At 37.2% G+C, this 27,274-nt stretch overlaps 1 protein-coding gene across 4 annotated transcripts in view; it reads right to left on the bottom strand.

Annotated features, from left to right (window-relative positions):
- Positions 1-27,274, bottom strand: part of rarab (retinoic acid receptor, alpha b) — a 155,054-nt gene that overhangs the window by 36,994 nt on the left and 90,786 nt on the right. The window contains exon 1 of one of the 4 annotated variants that reach the window (XM_051103206.1): positions 4,808-5,746. The exons of the other annotated variants lie outside the window; for them this stretch is intronic. Coding sequence (XP_050959163.1) covers positions 4,808-4,970 — 163 coding nt within the window. The 5' untranslated portion in view covers positions 4,971-5,746. Of the gene's footprint in view, positions 1-4,807; positions 5,747-27,274 lie in introns of those variants that run through there. 4 annotated transcript variants of the gene reach the window in all.

Below are 27,274 nucleotides of genomic sequence, written 5' to 3'. Positions count from 1 at the left end.
TGTGTATGCCTCAGCCTCCCCCCCAGTCCACATGGCACAGATGTGGGGTGTGTGCGTGCTGCTGATCCGCCTGGATGTGTGCTGCCAGAGTGCCAGCAGGCCCAGTATCTATTGCAAGTCCTGCTCTGTATTTAAGGCTAAAAGAAATAAACACTCGGTCAGCCAGCCAAAACCACAGCAACACAAGCGGCGTCCTTGCCAACAAGGGCCACTGGCAAAATGCAAACTAGCAGCGCTCTGTGTTCAGCAGGCAGACCTGCCACGCTGTCTGGAGTTCAGGCAAACCCCAGTCCTTAGTAAGCCTCGGTTAACCAACCAGGGCAGTTGTTCTTTCCCCTCTCAAACTCTACTAATTCTCCTCTTATTCTACAGGAATCCCTTTTTTCCCCCCACTTTCCATCCCCTCCCAGCTGCAACAGGGCCGGGCTATTGCTCCCACCGGCACGGCACTGTTCATGGGAAACAATAAAACGCCACATGCGTTTCCTTAGTTAGGGCTTCCACACTGCAGCTCCATCCGAAGCTCATCAAGCCATCGATAAAACACCATGGCTGGATCTTCATTGGCATTTTATGCAAATTAGGAATGCAACAAGCAGCCAATAATTATGTTTGTGTTATGCCTGATATTGATTCTATATAATTTTGTCTAAAATTATTATTAGCATTAGATGACGGCAAAGATAAAAAGGAAATGAGCATCTAAATAGTGCTGTCAAATGATTAAATCGCATCCTAAACAAAAGTTTTTGTTTGCATAATGTGTGTATGGTGTATATTTATTATGCGTAAAGACACACACATAGAGTATATATTTTGAAAATATTTACATGCATATTTTTATATTCATATAATTATATATAAATATACATACATACACACACATACATATACATACATATATACATATATATATATATATATATATAATAATTATAAGAATATAATAATTATGTATATATAAAAAATAATTATATATATAAATACATAAGAAAACATGATATTTTTCTAAAATATATGCATGTGTGTGTATTTATATATACACATATAATAAATATACTGCGACACACACATATTTTTTAATGCGACTGGGCCAGTTTGAAGTAGCAATTGGGCAGGTTTTGTGAAACCCTGGCAACCCTGTTCCTAATGCAAATATTGCAATAAATAAACGAGCTGAATGGAAACATAGATAACATTTCCATAATGTTGATAACATTTCCATAATGTGCATTATTCATAAAAATGCAGTATATGACTGCTTGAGGTGGATAAATTTAAAGAAAAAAAATATATATATAGGTGCCCTTTAAAGTTCTTTGACTTTCAGGATATGAGTCATGTGACTTGGTGACAAGAAAACAAAACTTGCTCTGGTTGTTTGGGTTGCCAGAGCCAAAAAGAATTACTGCTACATCTCAAACACATCTCTGAAATAAGGCATTTCTCACCAACTGCTAGAAAATATAACGTTCAGAGTATTTGTAAACGCAATACTTTTAATTAAAGAGCCAAGATGATTTGCCCAGTGGCTATAACTTTCATTTCTATTTTGCATAAATTTCCCCAAAAGTTTGTGGGATGGAAACACTGCTTTATTAGCTCTTCATAAACTGTTTCTGGAATATTTAGATTTTTCATTTAAGCCTGATTCATATATCACATAGGAAAGAAAACTAAACATAACTGTGATGATGCACAATCTAATCATGATCTTCAACAATGAATGTTCAGGAGAGATAAAGCTCTCTGTTAAAACAAAAGAACTACATTGGAATGTCACAAGGAGGCTTGTGAATAGAAAGTTAACAGTCTTTTAGTGGGGGAGGAACAGCAGAGGGATCCGACCGCCTGCTTTCATTCTGCTGGGTCCCAGGCAACCTTCAGAATGATGGAGAGCTTTTCAAACACACCGTGATGGATGCCTCCCTGAGACACGGAGCGCCAGAGCCTCTCACTGCGCCGAGGTAGCAGGGCTTGGAGGTCAGGGAGGTGGAGGGCCTAATCCGCTCCTGATGGCCGTGAAGGTGCTCATGTTTGAAGGCCACCAAGAATCTCACGGCACGCTTCAGAAGCAAGACAGACAACACACAAACAGAAGCAGCAGAAAAACGCAACACCACAACACACTTCATTTGGAGTGTCACTTAAGGAGCACACTCTGAAAACATCTCACAATCTTATGCAAGACTCAAAAGGTGGTCATTAAAAGCTGCTGTCTGGCTTTAATTATTTGGAGGATTATCTGAAAGAGCAAAGCAATTCATTGCACTTCAGTCAATGGCCCTCGAGGGTCTTTCAAGCGCTTTGTGATTTACTCTGCAAAGTGGAAACTAGGATAGGTTAAAAAAGCAAGCACATGGTTACTCCTGACCCATATTTAAAATCACTCTTGGAGAAATAAGGAGTGATATGAAATATCCTCTTGGATAAAAAAGCAAACACCCACAACCCACAATGAGCTCTACAGGAGCTAAAGAAGACAACTGAACACTGTATTGCATTCTAACACGTCACTTATCATTGTACATGGCCTTATTTAGATCTCGTCTCCTCAAAGCTGCACACGGACGCACCACCGAGTCTCCTTGCTCTACGTGCCCTTTTCAAGAACCATAAATACTTTGGCTGCTAGGACTGTTCTCCATAAGAAAAGGATGCTGAGCTGCAGAACAAATCATCCCTCAAACAGGCTTACACAAGATTAGCAATGTTGACATGCCCCAACAATCACTGGAGACCATGTTTCCAGACAGACTCTGGCCCCCTGAAATGTCACGCTCGTGTTGCAAACACATACCATACGCTGTGAGAAGACATCGTCGTTGTCTGCAAGCAGTCCCCATTTCTTCTGAAGAATATCTTCTATTATTCTCCAGAGGCTGAATGGATATTATATCTAATATTCAAAACTTGTTACTTAATACTCAAACCAGTTTCATTTCCAAGTATCTTGCCTGGTAAGAACTAACATTCAAAGCAAAGCATTTAAATAGAATGGTCCTTTTCAACACAACTGCTACTGAGAAAAACCACCTAATCCTTTCATACCTTTTATTTAGCAAATAGACACCTTTTTCTATTTTAAGAATGTCAAATGTTCTTTACAACAGTAATAAAATTAGCACACAGGAACTGAAGGCATTAACGTAGCTTCTTTTCAAAGCTGGCTGCACACAGCTGCGAATGGAACTTCTCAGATCTTGCTCACCAGCTAAATTGGGTTGATTTTCACACATATTCACCTCACTTCCACAATACTGAACAATTATTGAAGTGAAGATGTTGCAGAATGAGAGTTTGCAAAATAAAGCAACTATAAAATTTATAAGGTAAAACTTTTTTTTTTTTTTTTCCCCCCTCACAGCAACCACTAAGATTATGCATAAAATGAGGCGGTAACACGCAGAAACCACAATGCACATGGGAGTAACACAAAATCACATGGACAAAAGGGTCAAAATATAGGTTTTACAATGTGAGATAGGACTGATCTGATTTTACATCCCAATGTACACCTGAATCTCATGCATATTAGTTGAATAAAGAGTTTTCACAACGTGTCATCAATCAGCCACATCGGCAGCACAGAATGCAAACAACTGAACAGAACGAAACTTGCATATTTTACTGATTATTGTTGCTGAAAATGGTCAATTATTGTCATGTTTTGGGCTACACATTTGAAAAACATTTGGACTACTACAGACTGCCAAACTTTGTAACAAATCAAGGAGAAGAGTGCAAAAAAAGTGTCTGGGGAACAAAAGGTGTTTGTGGTTGACCAAACTGAAACAGGATTTCCAGTGCAAGAATCTTGACAACATTGACGTTCGTTCTTATTTCCGGTCAGGTAGGTGAAATATTAGGCTAATATCTTAATACTGCTCGTATGTACCTTTCCCACCCATTAACTTTAGTTTGTCAAAATATTGCACACTTTATTGTTTACGATGTCCTTCTCTACATGATTTAGCAGCTTCCACATGTTTTTCCTGTGGTTTAGACAGCTTAATTAGCTTAAATTACAACAAATATTGTACATTTACCATACAATTTCAGCTGTTGTTTACATCAGCTCTTAATAACGCCACTGTGGCCACGCATCTGGGTAACTGATCAAATCATGACATAAGTGCAATCCTAATACGATGTGATTTGTATGACACCAAATCTAAAAAGCTTTCTACTTACTAAGTTAAACGTCAAGCAAAAACTACTACACTACATGCACATAATGACTCAAACTAAAAAAAAAATAAAATCCAAAACAAGTTAATGATTTCTAAGAATGAATCTGACACAATGCATAGTGGTCAGTGGGAGAAACTGCCTCAAAATTGACCTTTGACCCCTAAGTCCAAGGAATTTGAACCCACATGCATTTGGTTTGATTAGTTACTCATTCACCACAGTATCAGTAGAAATCTGCTGGAAATTCGGTGGCTGAAAGGATTAGTAAACCCATAAACGTAACATTACATAAAGCCACACTAAAACTACAGCACTCGATCGATGAATTCATAGCTGGAAGTAAATGAACAAATGGACCCTAACTGTATCACAACAGGTACTAAAATGAAAAAGTTACACATTTACAGTGCATCAGCAGTTGTCTAGGTCAGCTCACATGTATACACGCTGGAAAATACCCACACTCATCAGCTGACGTGTAGTTGCCCCTGTACAAGCCCCAGTGACCCCCCTCAAACACTCAGCAGTCAGGGGAGGAACTCCGAATTAAATTGTCCGCATAATGTTAGATCAAAGACTGTGTTAAGGATAAAGAAAACAAAAGGCCACCTACAGTGATTCGAGCCGCTCCAGTGCGGGTTCCTGAACCCGCGGGCCGCTCCCGACACGAGGCCTTTATCCGGGATCAAACAGCCGCGGTTCTGGTGGTAGTAATCCATACTTAAAAACGGGTTCGGACTAGGGGTCAGTCCAACAACGTCCACGCTCTCGTACATCGTTAAAAACAAAAGCAAATATCTCCAAAAGTAAAAGCTTCCTCCTTTTTGTCGCAGCAAAAACAGTCAAAATGTAATGTTTAACTGGAAAACAGCAGGCTGAAATAAAAAGCCCTAATCAAAACAATAAAACGCGAACAAAAAGTGCGATTTCACACATAACTTGAAGAGGGACGATGATCGTTTCGCTATTGTGTTTATGTAAGTCAGTTCAGCAGAAGCTCGCGCTGTCCGCGGGGAATGAACTACATTCTTCAGATTTTAAAATCCTGCGCCAGTTGTTGCAACACAGCGTGCTGTTGAAATTGTGGCTCTATATAAGACCCAGTGATCGATGTGAAACTGTTACATGAGTATAAGCAGAGTCCCGCTCGCAGCCCGTCCGAAAACTGTTAGCAGCGACCGCCTTGAAAGGCTCCCAAACGCCTCCTTGCCTCAAACGGAACGTTTTCTAAAAGATAATCGCTAACAAACCGATGTATTGACGCATATTTACTGTAAACACGCAGTCCGCATCCATGAGAGGGAGAGAGAGAGCGCTTGGCCGTGTGAATAATCCCGTTTGGAGGGCTGCCGATCAGACACGGCAAGAACTTGCTCCGGTGTTTCCAGACGCGAGCTCAAAGTAATGTCTTTTGCATCTTGTGTCGAAGCCCTCGCATACTTGTGGGAAATTTCTCCCTGAAAAACAAAAGCGCTCTCCGACAGGGGGTAACTCTGGTCTTCACACACTTTCCAGGCTATCCCACACCGCAATCCTTGACGAGTGTCAGCAGCTGCGCTCAAACTCCGCCCCCATCAACCCCCACTCGGACTGTGCCGCGCTCTGATTGGCTGCTGATAAACCTAATCTCAGTCTTATCAATGTGCCATCTATCAACTGGGATCTGTCGCCATAACAAGCTGAAGTATAAAGTTTGTACATACACGTTTACATTTATTTGACTGCCGTTTTCTTTACCAAAAAAGACTCCAAAAACAGAACTATGCGGGAAAACAAGTTATCGGGATATTAGTTGGATTGGGAAGTTTTGAAAGAAACACTTTCAGAAGTATCCTTGTTTCACCAAAAATGATTTTTAAAGTTTTTATACACTCTTAAAAATAAAGGGTGTTTTTGCAATGATGCCAAAGAACCATTTTTGGTCAAATGTTTATGATTGCACATTTTAAAAAGAGCGGAGATAAGAATGTAAACGTGAGGAAAACTTACAATACCATTTAAAAGTTTGGTATCAGTATGATATTTTATGTTTTTTAAAGACGTAAGTGCTCATTGAGGCTGCATTTATTTGTTAAATATTACAGAATAAAACAGTAACATTGTGAGATGTTATTGCAATTTAAAACAATGGTTTTAATAAAATGTAATTTATTTTTGCAATGCAAAGTTGAATTTTCAGCATCATTACTCCAGCCTTCAGTGTCACACGATCCTTCGTAAATCATTCTAATAAGCAGATTTATTATTAATGTTGAAAACAGTTGTGATGCTTTTTAGGATTCTTCGATGAATAAAAAGTTAAAAATAAACAGCATTTATTTTAAATAGAAATCTTTTGAAACAATATACACACTACTGTTCAAAACTTTGGGGTCAGTCTTTTTTTTCATTCTTTTTTTAAAAGAAATAAATACTTTTATTCATCAAGGATGTGTTAAATAAATACAAAGTCTAAGTAAAGACTTGCTAGAAAATATTTATATTTTGAATAAATGCTGTTCTTTTTTACTTTTTATTCATAAAAAAAAATCCTGAAAAAAGTTTCACAGGTTCAAAAAATATGAAGCATCACAACTTCAGCATTGATAATAAATCAGCATATTACACTGATTTCTGAAGGATCATGTGATACTGAAAACTAAAGTAGTGATTCTGAAAATTCAGCTTTGCATCACAGGAATAAAATACTTTTTAAAGTACATTAAAAAAAGATAACTGCTATTTTTAAATTGCAGTAATATTTCACAACATTACATTTTTTTTTCTGTATTTTTGATCGAATAAATGCATGAGCATGAGCATAAGATATAAGAAAAAAAAAAAATCTCACTGATCCCAAACTTTTGAATGGCAGTATATTAATGCTTATATCTTCCTATATCTTTACATAAAGTGGGCGTCTGATCAAACATGCCTTTATTGTTTAATCTTTTTATAATCAATTGAAATGTAGCATTATAAATGCCAGAACTTGTACTTAATAACAGGCCTATATAATACAGAGATCATCTCTTTCAGTAAACCACAATGCTGTCTCTGTAAAGAGCAGACACTCACTGACCCCAAGACTGCTTTATCAATACAAAGTGAGGTAAACAACACATTGCAACACTATCTAGTTTCCCACCACAAAATCCATAGACGCTGTCTGGAGAGTAGTGTTCATAACAAGGCAATGAACACTCGGGCTGCAGCCCTACAGCATCCGTCAGCTCAACGCACCAAGGTTGCTGCCATCCGCTGATGGCTCCATCCATCAGTGAAACGACGTATTAGCCTCCCCTTATTTTCCGGCTTCAGCCCTCACATTTTTGTCCTTGACATGTAAGAGGTACTGTATTGATTTTTCACCATCTAAAATATTAGCCTGCACACAAAAGGCCGCTCATTCAATAAATACACGTTTATTAATGGACACTCCTTTTAATCCAACCAGACCCATATAAATCTGGCTATGAAATGGTCAGGGAGGAGGCAAATGGCTGGCTCTAAATAATACCGCTTTACATTTGTGCCAGCTTAAAGGCTTCGCGGAAGACATAACACAGGCCAAGCGACTGTAATACTACATAAACAGTAAACACAGTTAAGGCGAGCTCACATTTAACATCGCTCAGCGATTTTTCGCAGGCTAAATCCAGACATTTCAAAAAGACTTGAGGCGAAAGCTTTCCCTCACAGATATTCAATCGAGTTCAACTGGTCATGCAAATTTTCTGTGTCTCTAATATCTCTACTTTGACTGTGACTTCACATAAAATAAGCTGAAATTTGACTCCAAATCCGTGCTAAATATTCCAATGACTGTTTTTAACTACTAAATGATCTCGGTACACCAATATAGGACATTGATTGTGTGGCATTGCGTTATAAGCTACATGTGTCATTGATGGAGGCAAATGACCTGAGATTCTCAATACCATGAGACTGCAGGAGTCGAGAGGGGCAGTATATCGGGGGTTGTATGGCGGCTGTTAAGAATTCAAAGACTTTATGGGGCTTTAGGAGGAAATGCATGAGCAAACCTGCTGGCAACTTGAAAGTGTGAGGCTATTTATTACCCTCAATCCACCTCCCCCACTTCCTCTAAATACGCATAAAAAAAGCTTCTTTATTTTCTATTAACCTCAACTTCTTATCAAACCTGTGCGATGCATGTTCTTAATAGCGAATGCGTGCTCTCTAGAGCATATATTATGCAACGTCAACGTTGTAAGATTGGATTTGCGAGGTGTTGGCGTACTGATAGCATGCGGTTTAAAATGCTTATCATTATTCTGTCAGTCACATGACCCAGTTTGTCCCAGAATGCCCGGCCCTGATGAACAGATGGGTGTTTGCATTCACTCACAATGCCTTTAATCTGTCTGATAGGGAGGGGCCATTATTCAATACTGTTACAATGAGCGCCTGTGCTGACTCATTATATAGCAGCACAGTATGGATGTGCCACATGCTATTAACACCGACAAAGGTCAAGAGAAAGATACCATTCGACATTCTCAACGGTGACAGCTTTTGAACTCCACTTACATAAAAAAATCCAATGACAAAGTGAACAATTTTCCCATAAAATGCGATCGCATAGGCAGCGTGTTTAATCTGAGTGACATAACCTTGATCGCAATCTCCGGACACGTACGCTATTAACTCTTCTGTGAACCTCGCTGAGGCAATTTCCTGGAAGCGGGTGACATAAAAAGAGGGTCATTTCTTATATAGTCATTAATAATCAAATGTCACAGAGCTTTGGTATGATATAAATGCATTGAAAGGTTTGTGCTGTTACTACATGCATATGCCAGCCGACGTATACCGCTGTGGTAAACATATGGTGGAGATTAGCTACCGTGAACCACTCGGCCAGATGTGTAATGTTAGCGGGTGAAGGCTATTGACTAGTCCGCAGGGCCGCTGATGATCCTGATTGCTTGAGCAGTCCTGTCTCATTACTCTTGGCTCAAGGTCAAGGATTAAGTGATGAGCACAGATCCAGCCTCTTACCATCCTTATGGTGAGTCGTCTGATTGTTTGAATGTGGATTTGTGTACTTCAGGGTGAATATGTGAGACATTTAGTTGGTCATCACAGGTTTATAGTCATACAGTCATCACCACAGATTTTTAAAAGCACTCCCATCATTTACACTCCCTCATCTTTATATTTTTTAAGTCTTTAAAAAGTTAGTTCACCCACAATAAGAATTCGGTCATCGTTTACTCATCCTCACGTCACTGCAACTGAATGATTTCATTTCTTCTGTGGAACACAAAAGACGATATTGTAAATTGTCTCATAATATATATATACAAAGAAAGTCAGGCATGAAAGTCCATTTCCTCCACATAAGAAACACAAGCTAAATCATACTTATGACAAAAACCCATATTTGTGACGTAAAACGTTGAAATCACTTGAAGTCGTGAAAATTCAAGACACTAAGTCTTAACTATGAGCAGTGTTGGGGAGTAACTAGTTACATGTAACTGAATTACGTAATTTAATTACAAAATAAATGTTACTGTAAGCGGTTACAGTTGCTGATATTTTTTTACACATACATAGATTCTTTCTAAAATTGCATTGACACCAATGTTTCAGGAGTTTAGGACGCAGAATAGGACACATTTGGGTTTGTGTATATGCTTCATTTTTTAGGATTTTCCTGTCATAGCTATGCATAGATTTGATTTCAAAAACAGTATCATATCTTGTTATGCTTTTGAATCTGTATTTAACTTCAGAACTCAATGTTAAAACAGGTGCTAATGTCTGATTTTGTGGTGGCTGTGCTTTAAAATTGCGTTTTTATAATCTTAATTCAAGTGATGAAGGTTTTTGAAAGTCAGTAATCTATGTTGAGTACTACTGTAAGGTTAAACCTGCCTGCTTTAAATGTTTGAAAATAATTAACACTTGGAATTAGAAATTTAGAAAAGTAATAAAATGTAACCCTGAACCACAAAACCAGTTAAGTAAGTTGGCGTGGGTCAGAAAATTATTAGGATATTAAGTAAAAATCATGTTCAGTGAAGATATTTTGTAAATTCCCTACTGTAAAGATATCAAAACTTAATTTTTGATTAGTAATATTGCTAGGAAGTTAATTTGGACAACTGATTTTTGCAACCCTTAGATTCCAGATTTTCAAATAGTTGTATCTCAGTCAAATATTGTCAATATCATAACAAACCATACATGAATGGAAAGCTTATTTATTCAGAAATCTCAATTTTAAACTGACCCTTATTACTGGTTCACAAATGTAATCAGTTACATTACTTTAATAAAGTAATTGAAATAGTTACACTACTTTATACATTTTAAATAGGGTAAATGTAATATGTAACCTGTTACATGTCCAAAGTAACCTTCCCAACACTGACTGAGCATATTAACATCAGAATATTTTTATGAAATAAAGTCAAATTATAGACATAAATTTGACATGAAATGATGAGATAAAAATGTATAAGATATGAGTTACAAAAAATGATAAGATACTAAGCTATAATAATGATAAAGGTCAAAAGAATGACAAAAAGTCATAATCGTGACATGAAAAGCCAAAAATGTTGATGTCATAATTGACTTTTTGCATCATAATTATAACTTTTTATCTAGAATTTCGAGTTTTATGTCATAATTATGGCATTTGTTTCTAATGTGACAGAAACAGGCTTCCATACAAAGGATTCTAATATTGTTTTGGACCCCATTGGCTTTGACTGAAATTTGATCTCATCACAAAATAGTGACTTTATTCAACAATTTCTTCTCTTCTGTGTCAGCCTCCGCCACCATTCATGACAATACCATGATGCCGTGTTACTCTTGTGAGAGTGCTTTGAAGACTGACAGGGAAGAGAAGAAATTATTGAATAAAGTCATTATTTTTGTTTTCTTTGTGCACAAAATAACATTACAGTTGAACCACTGATGTCACATGGACTATTTTAACAATGTTCTTACTACCTTTCTTGGCCTTAAACGTGTAGGTGGCGTTACTGTCTATGCAGGGTCAGAAAGCTCTCTGATTTCATCAAAAATATCTTAATTTGTGTTCTGAAGATGAATAAAGGTCTTACAGGTTTGGACCAACATGAGGGTGAGTAATTAATGACAGAATTTTCATTTTTGGGTCAACTTTTCCTTTAAGGTGCAGCATGAGCGGTCAAGTCCATTTCACCTGTCCCTCTGGCTATGCATCACTGACCTGTTGACCTTTACTGACCCAAACAACAGATGAACAGCTCAATGACACATATGGGTGCTTGTACAAGAGCAGCTAAGAATGTTCAAGGCGTACATGTGTATGATTTGTCCACTGACTGTCCGATGCTTGTGTCCACTGAAATGTATTTATACATGTTTACTGTTATCATCTAACACGTCACACTATATAGTCGCTTTATCAACCTCACAGTTAACAGTTATGATATCACCGGTCTTTTGCGATGTATAGTGACCTATATGATGAATTCTCGCTCTTTTGACTAGTAATGGCCCGGGCGCAGATCGTGTGCAATAGGGAAATGTGCCGAGCTGGTTCAAATGTTAATGGTCCATCTGAAATCCCCTGCTTAGCCAGCAGGTTGGGGAACAAAAGCCCCACAGAGGTGCAGCTTGCGGGGTCTGGACATGACAAATGCGGCCGGGACCGGGGCAGCGGTTGCTGTGGAGCTCTGGGGAGGGAAAAGCGGGGGCAGTGGAATGATCTACCAAACCCAAGCCTCATTGAGGGCTTCGCATCGGGGGGCAGCGGGGGTCACCCCATCATCATCACCATTTCAAAGAGCCTAAGAGCGAGGTGGAGCCGAGTACGGGGTGGGGGAGGTCCGCTGACCCCGACCGGTGTCCCCGCGCTACTCCATCTTCTGCGGATGGTAGCGGCATGAAAGGAAGCCCCATCATCTCTACTCCCGGCACGACAGAGAGATATTGAGAGGACGAGAGACAGATAGGGGGCTGCTCTCTAAACAGGCCCATTACCTTGACACCCCCTAGAGGAAAGACCCTCACCCCCGACACTCTCGCTCTTGATTTCTCATTTCACGTAGAGACAAACACACAAAGGACCCGATGGGACCGCACTGTGATGGTGGGCCTCGGGCAGGAAGAATCTGGTACATAGACGGGCGGCCAAAACAAAAGCCCGTGATTTCTCTGTGTAAAGGAGTTCTGAGTCATCAAACGCACCTCGGCAGACCAAAAGCAGCCAGCCTTCCAGGCCACCAGCTCTCTATCTTATCAAAGCAGACCCACTCCCCACGGAGGACCCCATATCACCACACATAAGAACATCAAGCAGCCTTTGTGATAATGCTCCGTCTTTACTGCCAGTGGCTTAAGCCTAAGCTCCATGCATATCAAAAAGCTCTGAATGTGCTGGCCAAACCCCCGCTTTGCATATAGATACTGAGCCTATTGACATATCGATTCTCCTGGCCAAGGACCCATGAAAGCAACCGACGCAAATCCCCCCTTTAATCAGCGAAAGCCCCCTAAAGCGGTCTGAAGCGGGAACAAGAGCAAGTCGCTCTGCTACAGTAGCCTCACAATGGCCTGGCAAATGTGCCATTATGACTTGTTTGACCCTCCTCTCCAAGTGCACTGGCCACTTTGAGAGGGTAATTAACCCATCTTTCTCCCTCCCCTTGATACAATTACAATAGAGGCACAGCATTCCTCAAGCGCTCTCATGCACTTGCGCCGGGGAAGGGGGCAGACGGGGGCCACGGACGGGACGGGTTGATCAGGACTCACGGAGAGGATGAGCGCTTCTGAACAAACACGAAGAGATTAGAGGTTCAATCCTTGAGAAATAAATGAAGAGGGAAATGTTAATGGGCTGTTTCGATATCAAATTCTCATGTTGTACAGAGAGATATGATGTACGCTCGAAAAAGTCAACGCGGATTGCTGTTTACAGTCCATTTTAATTCTGCAATGTGAAGCATTTCAAAGAGGACAAGCAACTGGATTGTGAAAAGTGGGTGTTACATACCAGAATGCAGAACGAATGAGAGCTTGCTAAAACAATGCCTAAATAGCTATTTGGCTATTGGCTAATTTGAGGTCAGAGGTTTTCAAAGGAATGTGGTCTGTAGAAAAAAGGAAAAATAGTGTACAAATGCACAAAATTAAAAGCAAATAAATAAATAAATATGATGTGGTCAGCGGAAAAAAATAAAGTAAAAAATCATTGGGAAAAAAAAAAAAAAAAAAAAAAATATATATCACTAGATAAATAAATAAAAGCAAATTAATTAAATTAATTAATTACTTAATAAATAAATATTCGGTGGTCAGTGGAAAAAATACAGTTAAAATTAATGGAAGAATGAATAAATAAATTAATGAATGAATATTATAAAAATAAATATCACTAGGTGATTAATGGAAAAATTAAAAAATGGAAAAAGAAAACTGAAAAAAATGGGGAAAATACAAATGTGTACAAATGAACAAAAATCATTAATAAATAAATAAATATTAGGTGGTCAGTGGAAAAAAAAAAAAAAAAAAAAGTAAAAAAATCATGGGGAATGAATGAATAAAATATAAAAATACATTTAAAAAAAATATATCACTAGGTGGCCAAAGGAAAATTTGAAAAATGGTAAAAAAAAACAAAAACAAAAAACGATTAAATGAACAAAAACAGAAGTAAATAAACAAATAAATAAACATTAGGTGATCAGTGAACAAAACAGAGTAAAAAAAAAAAATCACGAAAAATGAATGAATGAATGAATGGATGAATGAAATTTTTTAAAAACAGATATTACTAGGTGGTCAATGGAAAATTTGAAAAAAAGAGAAAAGAAAACAGAAAAAAAAGCAAAAAGTGTACAAATAAACAAAAATAAAAGCAAATAAATACAAAACAAACAAACATAAATATCAGGTAGTCAGTGGAAAAAATAGAGTAAAAAATCATGGAAAAATGAATGAATGAATGCAATATTTTAAAAATAAATGTTAAAAATAAATATCACTAGGTGGTCAATGGAAAAAAAATAAAAAAAATAGAAATAAGAAAACAGAAAAAAGGGGAAAATGTATAAAATGTGTACAATGAATAAAGACAAATAAATAATCAATTAATAAAGAAATAATCTGGTCCATGAAAAAAAAATAGAGCAAAATAGTGTATAAATTAATTGATCTATCTATCTATCTATCTATCTATCTATCTATCTATCTATCTATCAGGTGCTATTAAAGTACAATATTAAATACATTTTTAAAAAGTTGATAGAATTTGATAGAACTATGTTTAAGTCAGCTTTTCAAAGACTGAAGGACATGAAATTAATCACAATTATTTTATTCACGTCACTTCCCACTTCACTATACATCTATACGGTGCTCTAATGGTGAATAGTAAATGCATTCTCAACTTACATTACAATTGGTTTACATATTATAAAGCCGATCATCAAATTTGCGGAATGTGAAAGCATAAAATGTGTTTCTCAGTTTGTCAAATGCTGCACTGGCACTATAACATGAACATCTCATTGTATTTCTACATCTGTAGTACATGCAGTCCACACTGTATGTGACAGTGTGATATAAAGAGATCTCCGGCTCTATCCATTCCTAGTGCGCTTCTTGAATGCAGAATGAGTACCTCCTATAATCCACTCCTCCGAGGGAAATGCAAAGGGGGGGGGAAAGAGAAGGAGATGAAAGAGGGCTGGGTAGTTACGATGGATTACAGGCTCAGCGAGGCAGTGGGGGAGGCCGGCGCACTGATAATATTTAACCAGGCCCGGGTGGACCATCTGGAACCACCCCCCTTCATCAACAGTCCAGCTCTCACATCTGGGTCCTCCTCTGAAGGAGTAACTCACATTTGCCTTCAAATGAATAATGCCGTTTTTACAGGATTTTGAAAGAATTTCAACACTCAACTTCCATGAGCTCATGCAAAACAACTCAAACATGATTACAGACACTGTAGATCACTTAATTAAGCCAACCGCTCACACACAGCGCTCAAAAATGTTTTACGCAGATGTCGCATTCCTAAAAATTTCTAAAACAATCTTCAATTACTTTCAGGATATGATCTATTTTAAGTGCCTTTCTTCTTCCTTAATGTGAGGCCTGCAGTTTATACTATTAGTTAAGGTCGGGATTCCCCGTAATTCTCCAGAGCAGCTGCAAACCCATGCGGGGGTTGGGGGGAGGATGGGGGGGATACATGAACAGGAACAAACACCCTGACCCCCGGCCCAACTGGCCAGCCATTCTGGTCCCCATTCCGAGAGCCACTGCACTTCCCGTCTCCAAACTCTAGTCTAAGAAAACAAGCATGCTGTCAGTCTTAAAGCCCGTCCACATATTTCAGCAGACTAAATTTCTTTTGCATGAGATAGAAGTTGAACTGGAGCACACGTGGACTGAGTACAGGATATTTCTTCAGTGTAATTACAGTTCATTTTTGACGTCGCACGTGGTTCCATAATCTGCATCTAAACAAGAGTTACGTTTTACTGTCAGCGCCTTTTAAAGGAGAAGTTCACTTGTAGAACAAAAAATTACAGATAATGTGCTCACCCCCTTGTCATCCAAGATGTTCATGTCTTTCTTTCTTCAGTCGTAAAGAAATCATGTGTATTGAGGAAAACATTCCATTCATTTATATACGTTTTAACCTCAAACGCTCGTCTTGTCTATTCTCTGCGACATGCATGCGAACTCTGTGTAATCCGGTTCAATACAGTTAGGGTAGGTTGAAAAACTCCCATCTCATTTTCTTCTCCAACTTCAAAATCGTCCTACATTGCTGCTTTACCTTTTTTTTGTAAAGGGCATTTGATCTTCTTTGCACATTCAAACGCTGGGTTGGTACTTCTGCAGTGATGTAGGGTGAATTCGAAGTTGGAAGAGAAAATGAGATGGGAGTTTTTCGACCTACCCTAACTGTATTGAACTGGATTACACAGAGTTTATATGCGCATCACAGAGAATAGACAAGACAAGCATTTGGGGTAAAAAGCATATAAACTGTAACTTTTTTTTAAGACAATAACTGATCGTTTCGCTAGATAAGGCCCTTCTTCCTCAGCTGGGATCATTCAGAGCCCTTTGAAGCCACATTTAAACTGAATTTTGGACGTTCAAACTCACGGACACCACAGAAGTCCACTATATGGAGAAAAATTCTGGAATGTTTTCCTCAAGAAACGATTTCTTTATGACTACAGAAAGAAAGACACAAACATCTTGGATGACAAGGGGGTGAGTACATTATCTGTACAATTTTTGTTCTGGAAGTGAACTGCTCCTTTAAACTTAAAGGGGTAGTTCACCCAAAAATGAAAATTCTGTCATTAATTCTTGCCCTTTTGTCGTTCCAAACCATCAGACCTTCGTTCATCTTCAGAACACAAATTAAGATATTTTTGAAATCCGAGAGCTTTCTGACCCTGCATAGACAGCAACGCAACTAAAACGTTCAAGGCCCAGAAAGGTATAAATTGAGAAAAGAAATTGTTAAATAAAGTCGTTGTTTTTGTTTTCCTTGCACATTAAAAGTATTCTCGTCGCTTCATAACATCATGGATGAACCACTGCTGTCACATGGATTATTTTAACGATGTCCTTACTACCTTTCTGGGCCATGAACGTGTCAGTTGCATTGCTTACAGGTTTGGAACGACATGAGGGTGAGTAATTAATGACAGAATTTTCATTTTTGGGTGAACTAACCCTTTAAATTAGTCTCTAATAGGGCTAAAAAAAAGTAGTGGACATGATCAATGAAATAGATTTGCCCCTTAAAAGAGAAGTTCAGTTCCAGAACAACAGTTTACAGATAATGTACTCATCCCCTTGTCATCCAAGATGTTCATGTCTTTCTGTCTTCAGTCGTAAAGAAACACTCGTATTGTCTTGCTCTTCCTGAGCTCTGTGTATTCTGGCTCAAGACAGTTCGGGTATGTCGAAAAACTCTAATCGTATTTTCTCCCTCAACTTCCAAAATCATTTCAAAATCATCCTACATCACTGCAGAAGTACCGACACAGTCTTTGCAAAGTGAACATGCAAAAAAGATCAAACACCCTTAACAAAAAAGGTAAAACAGCGATATAGGACGATTTTGAAGTTGAGGGAGAAAGTACAGTCAGAGTTTTTGGACATACCCTAACTGTAATAAGGCTAGAATACACAGTCCAGGCAGAGTAAGACAAGATGACCATTTGACATCAAAAAGTATATAAATTGTATTATTTTTATGAAAATAACCAATCGTTTTGCTAGATAAGACCCTTCTTCCTTGGCTGGGATGGTTTACAACTGCATTTGTGATCGTTTGAAGCCGCATTTAAACTGCATTTTGGAAGTTCAAACTCTGGGCACCATATCAGTCCATTATATGAAGAAAAATGTTTTCCTCAAAAAACATAATTTCTCTAAGACTGAAGACAGAAAGACATGAACATCTTGGATGACAAGGGGGTGAGTAAATTATTTGTAAATTGTTGTTCTGGAAGTAGACTTCTCCTTTAATCTCCATGCAAAAGCAAACACATGCAATACATTTCTGTGAAAGATTTCTGCCGTTAATGAATACGTGATGATGTGAAACAAAACAGTGCAAAACCACTCAATGTCTGTTAATCCAACATTAACATATGACATTGTTCTAACAATGGAAAATGTGGTAGGAAGATTAAAGGATGGAAAATTAAAAAAGTTTTAAACCTTAAAGGAACAGTTCACAGTTTAATTCAGTCATGATTTACTGACCCTCATTTTGTTCCAAACCATATGATTTCCATATAAGGACATTTTTTTAAGGACCTACATATTGAAAGTTAATGGGAATAAGACAAAAAAGCACCATAAAACTATCATAAAAGTAGTCCATATGACTCATACATTACACTCAAGGTCGTCCGAAGTCATACAATAGCTTTGTGTGAGAACATTTTGGTGTGTTGTAACCTCATGTTGACATTGACATTAAACCTAACATCAGAAGGTGGCATATTTGATTTGAAAACTATCTAAAAGGGAAAACTGGCAATAAATCTTTTGGTGCTTTTTTGTCATTAGGCATCTGGACAGATTCTGTCCCTATTCACCTTCACAGTATGTAAAAAGGCGGCCAAGATTCTTCAAAACAACTTCTGTTCCACAAAAAACAAAGTGAAACACCACAGCATTCTTCTGATTAAGACTTTGTCCTGTTTCGTTTGGTTTGAAAAAGTAACAGTTTGGTTCTCCACATTAACTTCCTGAACAAGGATCAGCAGCAAGAAGAGAGGTCAACTGTGTTCATATTTTAGCCTCTTACGATAATATGGTTGCACAATAGCATCACTGTTTAGGATCTGTGAATGAGTACAAGGCTTCCTAATCAAATTCATTCAAAGGCCAGGAAACATTTAGCATGTTGATAAGAACAGAAAAAAAAAAACGTTTTCTGCTCTTTGCACATATGAATTCTCAACTAATTATAAATGGAAGAAAGCACACAAACAAAGCCACAACATTCTTGATCATCTAGACAATCCACGCCAGAAGAAAAACACTCCTGTAAATGTCAATGCACCATTTTTACTTTGTCTTCAAGCCAGGACGGCGAGACCGAAAAGGGCTGAGCTCAGCGAATTCACTGAGCTCAGGCTTTTTTCCCTCTTCCTTCAGCTTTTAAGGTTTAGATATCTCTTAACTTACAGTAAACTTAACTCTTCAGACAAAATAAAAGTACCTGAAAGTTTTCTACACACATTCAGGTGCTTTTGAAAAAGAAATAAAACTCCCCAGAGAAACCTGATAACAAAACTACAAGTCAAAACTATTAGCTGGCACAATCATGACAAAATCAGCTGGCCATAATTCAGTATGCTGTCAACAGTAGGATTGATGTGATACAGAGTATGACAAACCTTCTAAAGAAGTACTTGAAAACATGCCATCCTTACCCACTTATCAGTGTGACTGTTCCTGATTTAATCAAGGTTTTCAGTACATGCTATGATTTAGCAATAGGAACCAAATTTTAGCTTGCGCATTACGAAACTCAAAAGATTTACAGGCCGAGAGAACCTGAGAACATTTCTTTATTGATCCATCTGAAGATAAGGACCACTGCTAACATGTTTGGAGCTGGTAAGCATAAGTCTCATATGTTCACCGGTACTGAATTTATTTGACGAAAAATATAGTATACACACATACACACAAAAAAAGTTTTTACCAGTTTCAACTTAAAAACTTAAGTTCAGCACCTGTCTTAAAATTTTAAGTTAAATCAACTTAAAACTACAAGTTATTTCAACTCACTACAATAAAGTGAGTTAAAATGACTTTTAAGTTGATTTAAAGGTAATTCCATGCAAATTTCAACCTTACAATGAAAAAAAGGAAGTTTTACCAAAGGTTTTTACTATAACGATATCACAGATGTCAACACTTGGTGGTTCAAATACCCATGCGAGGTCTCAAAGTTTTCGAAGCATTTTTTTTTAAATTTAGTGCATGATTTTCCATAGTCTGGTAAGTGCTGTTTTCAGGCTTGTCACATCCATAACAGTACATATTCCTCATAAATAGACACATCAAAATTAAAGTAAAGTAACGAGTCATCGCTTCTCTATTTGTTGGGTATTTTTGCCTCTGGTTTGTGCATTTTAATTCGCAGAAATCCTACAAAGTATGTTGTCTCTCAAAAAAACTGTGTCCTTTCTTTGCCACATCCGTAACGCATGATTATTTCCTTTTTAAACACAGAAAACTCATGCATAATCTGATATTTTTCTAGTGTTTAGACTCTATCAACAAGGGTTTATTAAAATAGAAAAAGATGGCTTGGTATATTGGTAACACATACATTCTCTGTGCATTTATATGTCACATCCATAACACTGGATTTGCCCTTAACTTTAAATTTAAATAGATAAAGTTTTTAAATTAAAACAGTAATTGTGAAATATTATTGCAATTTAAAATAACTGTTTTCCATTTTAACATATGTGACTCTGTACCACAAAACTAGTCATAAGTAGCATGGTTATACTTGTAGCAATAGCCAACAATACATTTGTCAAAATTATTGATTTTTCTTTTATGCCAAAAATCAGTAGGATATTAAGTAAAGATCATGTTCCATAAACATATTTTGTAAATTTCTTACTGTAAATATAGCAAAACTTATTTTTTTAATGGTAATATGCACTGCTAAGAACTTCATTTTGACAACTTTAAAGGTGATTTTCTCAATATTTTCTTTTTTTTTTTTCTTTTGCACCCTCAGGTATCAGATTTTCAAATAGTTGTATCTCGGCCAAATATTGTCCTTTCCTAAGAAACCATATCAATGGAAAGCTCATTTATTTACCATCTGGATGATGTATAAATCTCAATTTCAAAAAACTGACCTTTATGATTGGGTTTGTAGTCTAAGGTCACATATTTTAAATTCCTGTAATGGCAAAGTTGAATTTTCAGCAGCCATTAATCCAGTCTTCATTGTAATACAATCCTTCAGAAATGAATGGAACGCATCTTTGCCTAACTACTACTAAATGTATGTTCATTCTATGTAGGATATCAAAATGTAAGATTTTGCTCTTCTGAAATAAGAAATATTATCTAGATCCACACAAGCTTTATGCACACAATATATGATCTCAGACTTCGGCCCCAAAGTACATGTAAATGAGTCATTTTGTACAATTTTATTTCAGCAGTTTCTAACTGTCAGTCTTCGTTGGATAAAAAAGAACAGCCGTTGTCAGCTGCCACAGGGCAGAGTACAAAATCAAAGCAGATATGCTAATAGCAACTCTTGGACACAATTAGCGAAAAGGAACTCGCTCCATGTGCCACGAATGATTAGCAAATGAACTTTTCCTTTTGATGTAGATGAACGAGGCGGCTTATTCCTCCCTCCTTCCTGCCAGCCTCCTCAATCGCTTCTTTCCAGTACATTCCAGTGAGCTGGTGGACTGGCATGATTGATACGGACATGGTGGCAAATAGGTTTGGCAGTAGGTTTACCAGCCGTTTATTATATGAAATTGTTCCTAAATTGAGGCATCACATTTCCATTTTTTACCAGACAAATATGGAACAGACATTCGTTCCATATTCAAAATAGACCTTTTTTGAACATATAAGAAATGCAAGCAGAAATCAGCGGAGGATTTAATGTGACAATCTTCTGTTCGAGGAATTCACAGCTTATTGCTGTCAACCGCTGACAAATCTCTATCTGCTGTCACGCCAATGACTTCCAGTTCACGCAGAGACACAACTTGTATTTGCTCTTGCAGAAATGTCACCTTTAACTCCTCAATATCCACAGAGACTAAAAATACTGACAAACAAATGCGAGGACGCCCCTGGCTTAAAACTGTCAGTAATATTTATAAAGAAATTGTTACGTAACACATTCAAGAGAGAAATAAGCTTGCCAAAAGCAGATACACAAAAAGCAGGAAGTTACCGCTAGTCTTTTTTTTTGGCAGCACAAATTTTCCTGGAGCTAATATTACACATATACACTACAAGTCAAAAGTTTTTGAACAGTAAGATTTTTAATGTTTTTCTTCTGCTCACCAAGCCTGCATTTATTTGATCCAAAGTACAGCAAAAACAGTACAATTCTGAAATATTTTTACTATTTAAAATAAAGTTTTTTTTGTTTGTTTAAATATATTTTAAAATGTTTTTATTCCTGTGATTTCAAAGCTGAATTTTTTTGCATCATTACTCCAGTCACATGATCCTTCAGAAATCATTCTAATATTCTGATCTGCTGCTCAAGAAACATTTATTGTTATTATTATTATTATCATTATTAATATTATTATTTTAGAATTTTTGCAGGTTTCTTTAATGAATAGAAAGTTCCAAAGAACAGCATTTATCTTAAATAAAAATCTTTTTGTAACTTGCTAAATACAAGTATTAATTTCTATAATTACTTACCCCAAAAAATGAATACATTTCTTGAGAAGCAAATCAGCATATTAGAATGATTTCTGAAAGATCAAGTGACTGCAGTAATGATGCTACAAATTCAGCTTTGAAATCACAGGAATAAATTACAGTTTAAAATATATTCAAATAGAAAATGGCTATTTTAAATAGTAAAAATATGTAAAAGTTTTACTGTTTTTTGCTGTACTTGTTTTTGTGGATCAAACAAATGCAGGCTTGGTGAGCAGAAGAGACTTCTTAAAAAAAAAAAACTAACAACAAAAAAAAACCCATTAAAAATCTTACTGTTCAAAAACTTTTGACTGATGGTGTATTTTTTGCTCCATAAAACGTTTTATAAAAAAAGTGAATTTATTGGTACACAGTAGCTACAACTTTCTTTTCTTCACTTGATGTAACTGGTCAAAAACAATTTAGAGGCTAGTTAGCCCGCTAGCTTTAGCTTGTACACATATAAAAGTGTTTCTAATCATTCCAGTGAGTTAAACACTTTAATTTAGACAGTTTAATGGTTATAGTTAATATGGGTACCATTCATTATAACTCATTACTTGTGTGTGTGTTTGTGTGTGTGCGTGTCTGTAATCCCTTTACAGTAGCACACACAGTCAGGAGTAATCTGTCATTAAGAGGACACTGCTGGTTCCTGTCATTGAGTCATGCCTTCACTAAATGAGGTCAGACTGATGTGTTGTTTTAATCAACCCAGCCTGCCTCCATTAATTATTCAGCACCTTAGTGGATAGGGAGCCCTACGGCCAGGCAAGAGGGACGAGGAGAGAGTGAGAGAGACAGGGTGAAGGGAGAGTTTACAACTAGACACAGCTTGCATATTAAGGAAATAAAAACAGATACTGAACAAGTAAAGTAGGCAGTGAAACTGCATGTTAAATTTGGGTATTTGGCATAAACAAAAACATTAACACTAAAAAAGCACAAATTAGGCTTGAAATCACTCAGAAAATGGAAAACTAATGTTAAGTATTAATACAAAACTTCAGTGATATTGAGAGCCGTTCCATTAACAACACCCACAATCCACCTCACACTCGGTCGGCCCATCACATCGTTCACGCCGCAGTAAAATGTCAGCAGCCGTGGAGTGTGAAAGTGTGAATGCGAGGTGTGAGGGAGGACGGCATTTGGGTCACAGGGTTTCACACCAGGCATCAGGCACTCTCTCACACACACAAACAAAGAAACTCAAACAAGAAACTCAGAGAACTTAATATAACAATACATAACAATAAGATTTTACAGTAAGTGAACTGGTCACAGATTAACCAGGGATGCACAATACATCACTGAGCATCAGCCAGTATTAGCAAATTTTGTTAATTATCAGCAAGAGTATTAATCTGCATCGACTGGAAGCAGATGAGAATGATTTTGTCCTCAATTTCAATAGTACTTCTTTTCTGTGATAAGTTTCAAAAGTACTAAACAGCAACTGTCTTTACTACTGCAAAGTTTTGATACCTGTAATATTCTACAATTTACAGTAAGGTTCATTAGTTGACATCAGTTAACATGAACTAGGAATGAACAATACTACTTTCTACAGCTATACTAATAATTCTACAGCATTTAATCATCTTAATGTTAATTTCAGCATTCACTAATGCATTATTAAAATCAAAAGTTATTTGTTAACATTAGTTAATGCACTGTGAACTAACATGAACAAACAATGAATGACTGTATTTTTATTTGACTTTGTATTTTGAATAAATAGCTTAATAAATGTATTGTTCATTGTTTGTTCATGTTAGTTAATACATTAACTAATGCTAACAAATGGCACCTTATTGTAGCGTGTTACCAATTAAGTTAATACTTAATAATTTAGCAGAGACACAAATAGATGAAAAGTGACAGTATTTTTTTTTCCCCAAATACATCAAAGACGATTGATTATAATGATTTCTGAAGAATCATGTGACACTAAGGACTGAAGTAACGGCTGCTGAAAATTCAGTTTTGCATCACAAGAATACATTACTTTTTTAATATATACAGTGGCATGCAAAAGTTTGGAAACCCCCTTGCAGAATCTGTGAATCTGAAAATGTGAGTAATTTTAACAAAATAACATACAAAGATCATACAAAATGCATGTTATTTTTTATTTCGCACTGTACGGAGTAAGATATTTTACATAAAAGATATTTTTTTACATATAGTCCACAAGACAAAAAAAAAAAAAAAATAGCTGAAATGATTAAACCGAACATTCAACTAGCAAACATGATGCATTAAGCCGGGGGGTGAAAACTTTTTGAATTTGAAGATCAAGGTAAACTGTACTTAATTTGTCTTCCAGGAAACATGCAAGTATTTTCTGTTACTCCTGAAGGGCAGTACTAAATGGAAAAAAAAAAAAAAAAAAAAAAAGATATTTCAACAAAATAAATAATGAAATAGCTTCATCCTGTTCATAAGTTTTCCCCCTCCCCGGCTCTTAATGCATTGCGTTTCCTTCTGGAGCATCAGTGAATGTTTAAACCTTTTTTAATAGTTGTGTTTGAGTCCCTCAATTGTCCTCAGTGTGCAAAGATGAATCTCAAAATCATACAGTCATTGCTCAAAAGAGTTAAAATACACAAAACATTGAAAACTGAAGAATCTGCAGGACCTGGAGGATTTTTCTGAAGAACAGTGCTCAGTTTAACGGTTTAGAACAAACAGTCGTAGATCATCCAGGTAACCACGCACAGTATTAAGAATTTGAAGGGGGTTATTTTAATAATTTCAGCCATTTTTTGTCTTGTGAACTATATGTGAACATCTTTTATGTAAATAAAAAATAGCATGCATTCTGTATGATCTCTCTTATTTCACAATATTACTGTTTTTACTCCAGCCTTGGTAAGCATAAGAGACTTTCAAATGTTTAATATGTTATATAATAGCAATAACACAAAAAAAGACCATATATCAGACCATAAAATTCTTATATCTGTACATTAATCATCTGCAACTAAATCATGGTAGTGCTACAAATACAATACAGTTTTCTATGTGTAAGGGAAACATGTCTTTTAACGTGTGATTGATGCCTCTGTTGAGGCTTAGTGTTGTTTACAACTGAATTAAATATATTCATACACACTCAGTAAAAGAAAAAAAAATAGTCCCACCCGGACACAAACACACAAGACGGCGCAAACGCTGCGGTGATAGAGAGATACTGAAATATTCCATGCTTCAGCAAAAAAAAAAAGCATAGCATAGGTGTCATGCTGCTTTCCACCTCCCTTTTCTGTTCCCTCCTTTCCTCTCTTCACTTTCTCTGTAAGTACACATATCTCAGGATGGGGTCTGGAGATTTATGAGCTATAGTGAGAAGTGGGCCAGAAAGCCCTCCCCGGCTCTGGATCTGCTTTGCCGCCTCCCTCACGTCTTTTATTTCCATCCCTCCCTCTCTGGTTGCAGCGCTTTCTGCTCACATTACCCTCTGTTGAGTGATAAACATTGTCTGTGGGCAGTAAATTCAGTCTGAGCCTGACAGGCCTCCAATAAACCAGTCTATTCTCTCACTGTGAGGAGGCTTTGGTCTGGAGGCCCACAGGAAGGGAATGCAGACACACACTCACACACGCACATACACACAAACATAAAGATAAACAAGTTAAGAGCGACAAGATACATGTGGCATACATCACACACATCAAAGGCACAAATAAGGAACAAACACAGGAGACACATTCATATACACTCGCACAAAGAAACAACAATCAACAAGCGACTGATTAAAAGACACTGGCCGAATACACACATATAACCAATGATCAAGTTTACTAATCATACACGCAAAGATTTCAGCTGTAAAAAGTGGTTAAAAGGCACAAATTAAAAGCTCATTTCTTAAATGTGTCTTTATTACTTTTTCACTGACCAGAATGGCATTATTGTTCTGCTTCAGCTCATTTTTATATCACCTAAAACCACAGTACACCCACTCATGGTGCTTTACTCAAGGCAACTGGCTAACTCCGTAATGAGCGGTTCGATTACAATTTGGCAACAAAATTATCCAGTAAAGGCAACACCACCTGCCGCACTTAAAGTAACAGGCAGAAAGAAACCAAACGTATTCTTTCTAAGAAAGTAGCAAATAAAGGGTATTTGGTCAAATTACGGCTGAACCACTGATGTCACATGGACTATTTTCCTGATGTCCTTACTACCTTTCTGGGCCTTGAACATGGGAGTCCTGTTGCTGCCTATGCAGGGTCAGAAAGCTCTCGGATTTCATTAAAAATATCCTAATTTTTGTTCTGAAGATAAACATATGGTACATTCACACGGGGCGTCAACGTTTGACAGAGGGCGTGGCTGAAGCTTGAGGCTGACGTGACCATCATAGTGACAACAGCCAATCACATTACTTTTCTGGTGTTGGATGAACGTGATTGCCTTGTGTCTGCACTAGAATATTTGCATAAGGCGATCTGATTGGCTTACGCCTGTGTTGCCACTTGAAAAGTTGAAAAACGCCAGTGACGCGACGCAACGGACCTCAGCAACGCTTGACGTCACTCCATACAAAGAAAACGAGAGTTGTTGATGCTGACGCCCTGTGTGAACGCACCATTACGGGTTTGGAACGACATGAGAGTGAGTAATTAATGACATAATTTTCATTTTTGGGTGAACTATCCCTTTATATTAGTTACGAATAGCCATGAGACTGTGATGATACAGTCAGTTCATTCTTGTATCATTTTTACTTAAAGGGTTACTCCACCCCAAAATGAAAATTTTGTCATTAATCACCTACCCCCATGTTGCTCTTAACCCATAAAATCTTTGTTTGTCTTCGGAACACAATTTAAGATATTTTAGTTTGTGACTGTCCCATTGACTGCCAAGTAAATACCACTGTCAAGGCCCAGAAAAGTATGAAAGATGTTGTGAAAATAGTCCATCTGCCATCAGTGATTCAACCATAATTTTACGAAGCTACCAGAATATTTTCTGTACGCAAAGAAAACAAAAATAATGACCTTATTTAACAATTCGTCTCCTCCTTGTCACCGTAGCGCCATTTTGGAGAGTATCTGCTGGACGCAAACAACATACGCTGTTCTGTGTCAGCCACACCACA

This window comes from Labeo rohita, chromosome 3 (genome assembly GCF_022985175.1).
Source record: "Labeo rohita strain BAU-BD-2019 chromosome 3, IGBB_LRoh.1.0, whole genome shotgun sequence".
NCBI lineage: Eukaryota > Metazoa > Chordata > Actinopteri > Cypriniformes > Cyprinidae > Labeo > Labeo rohita.
This window is presented reverse-complemented; position numbering and strand designations above follow the sequence as displayed.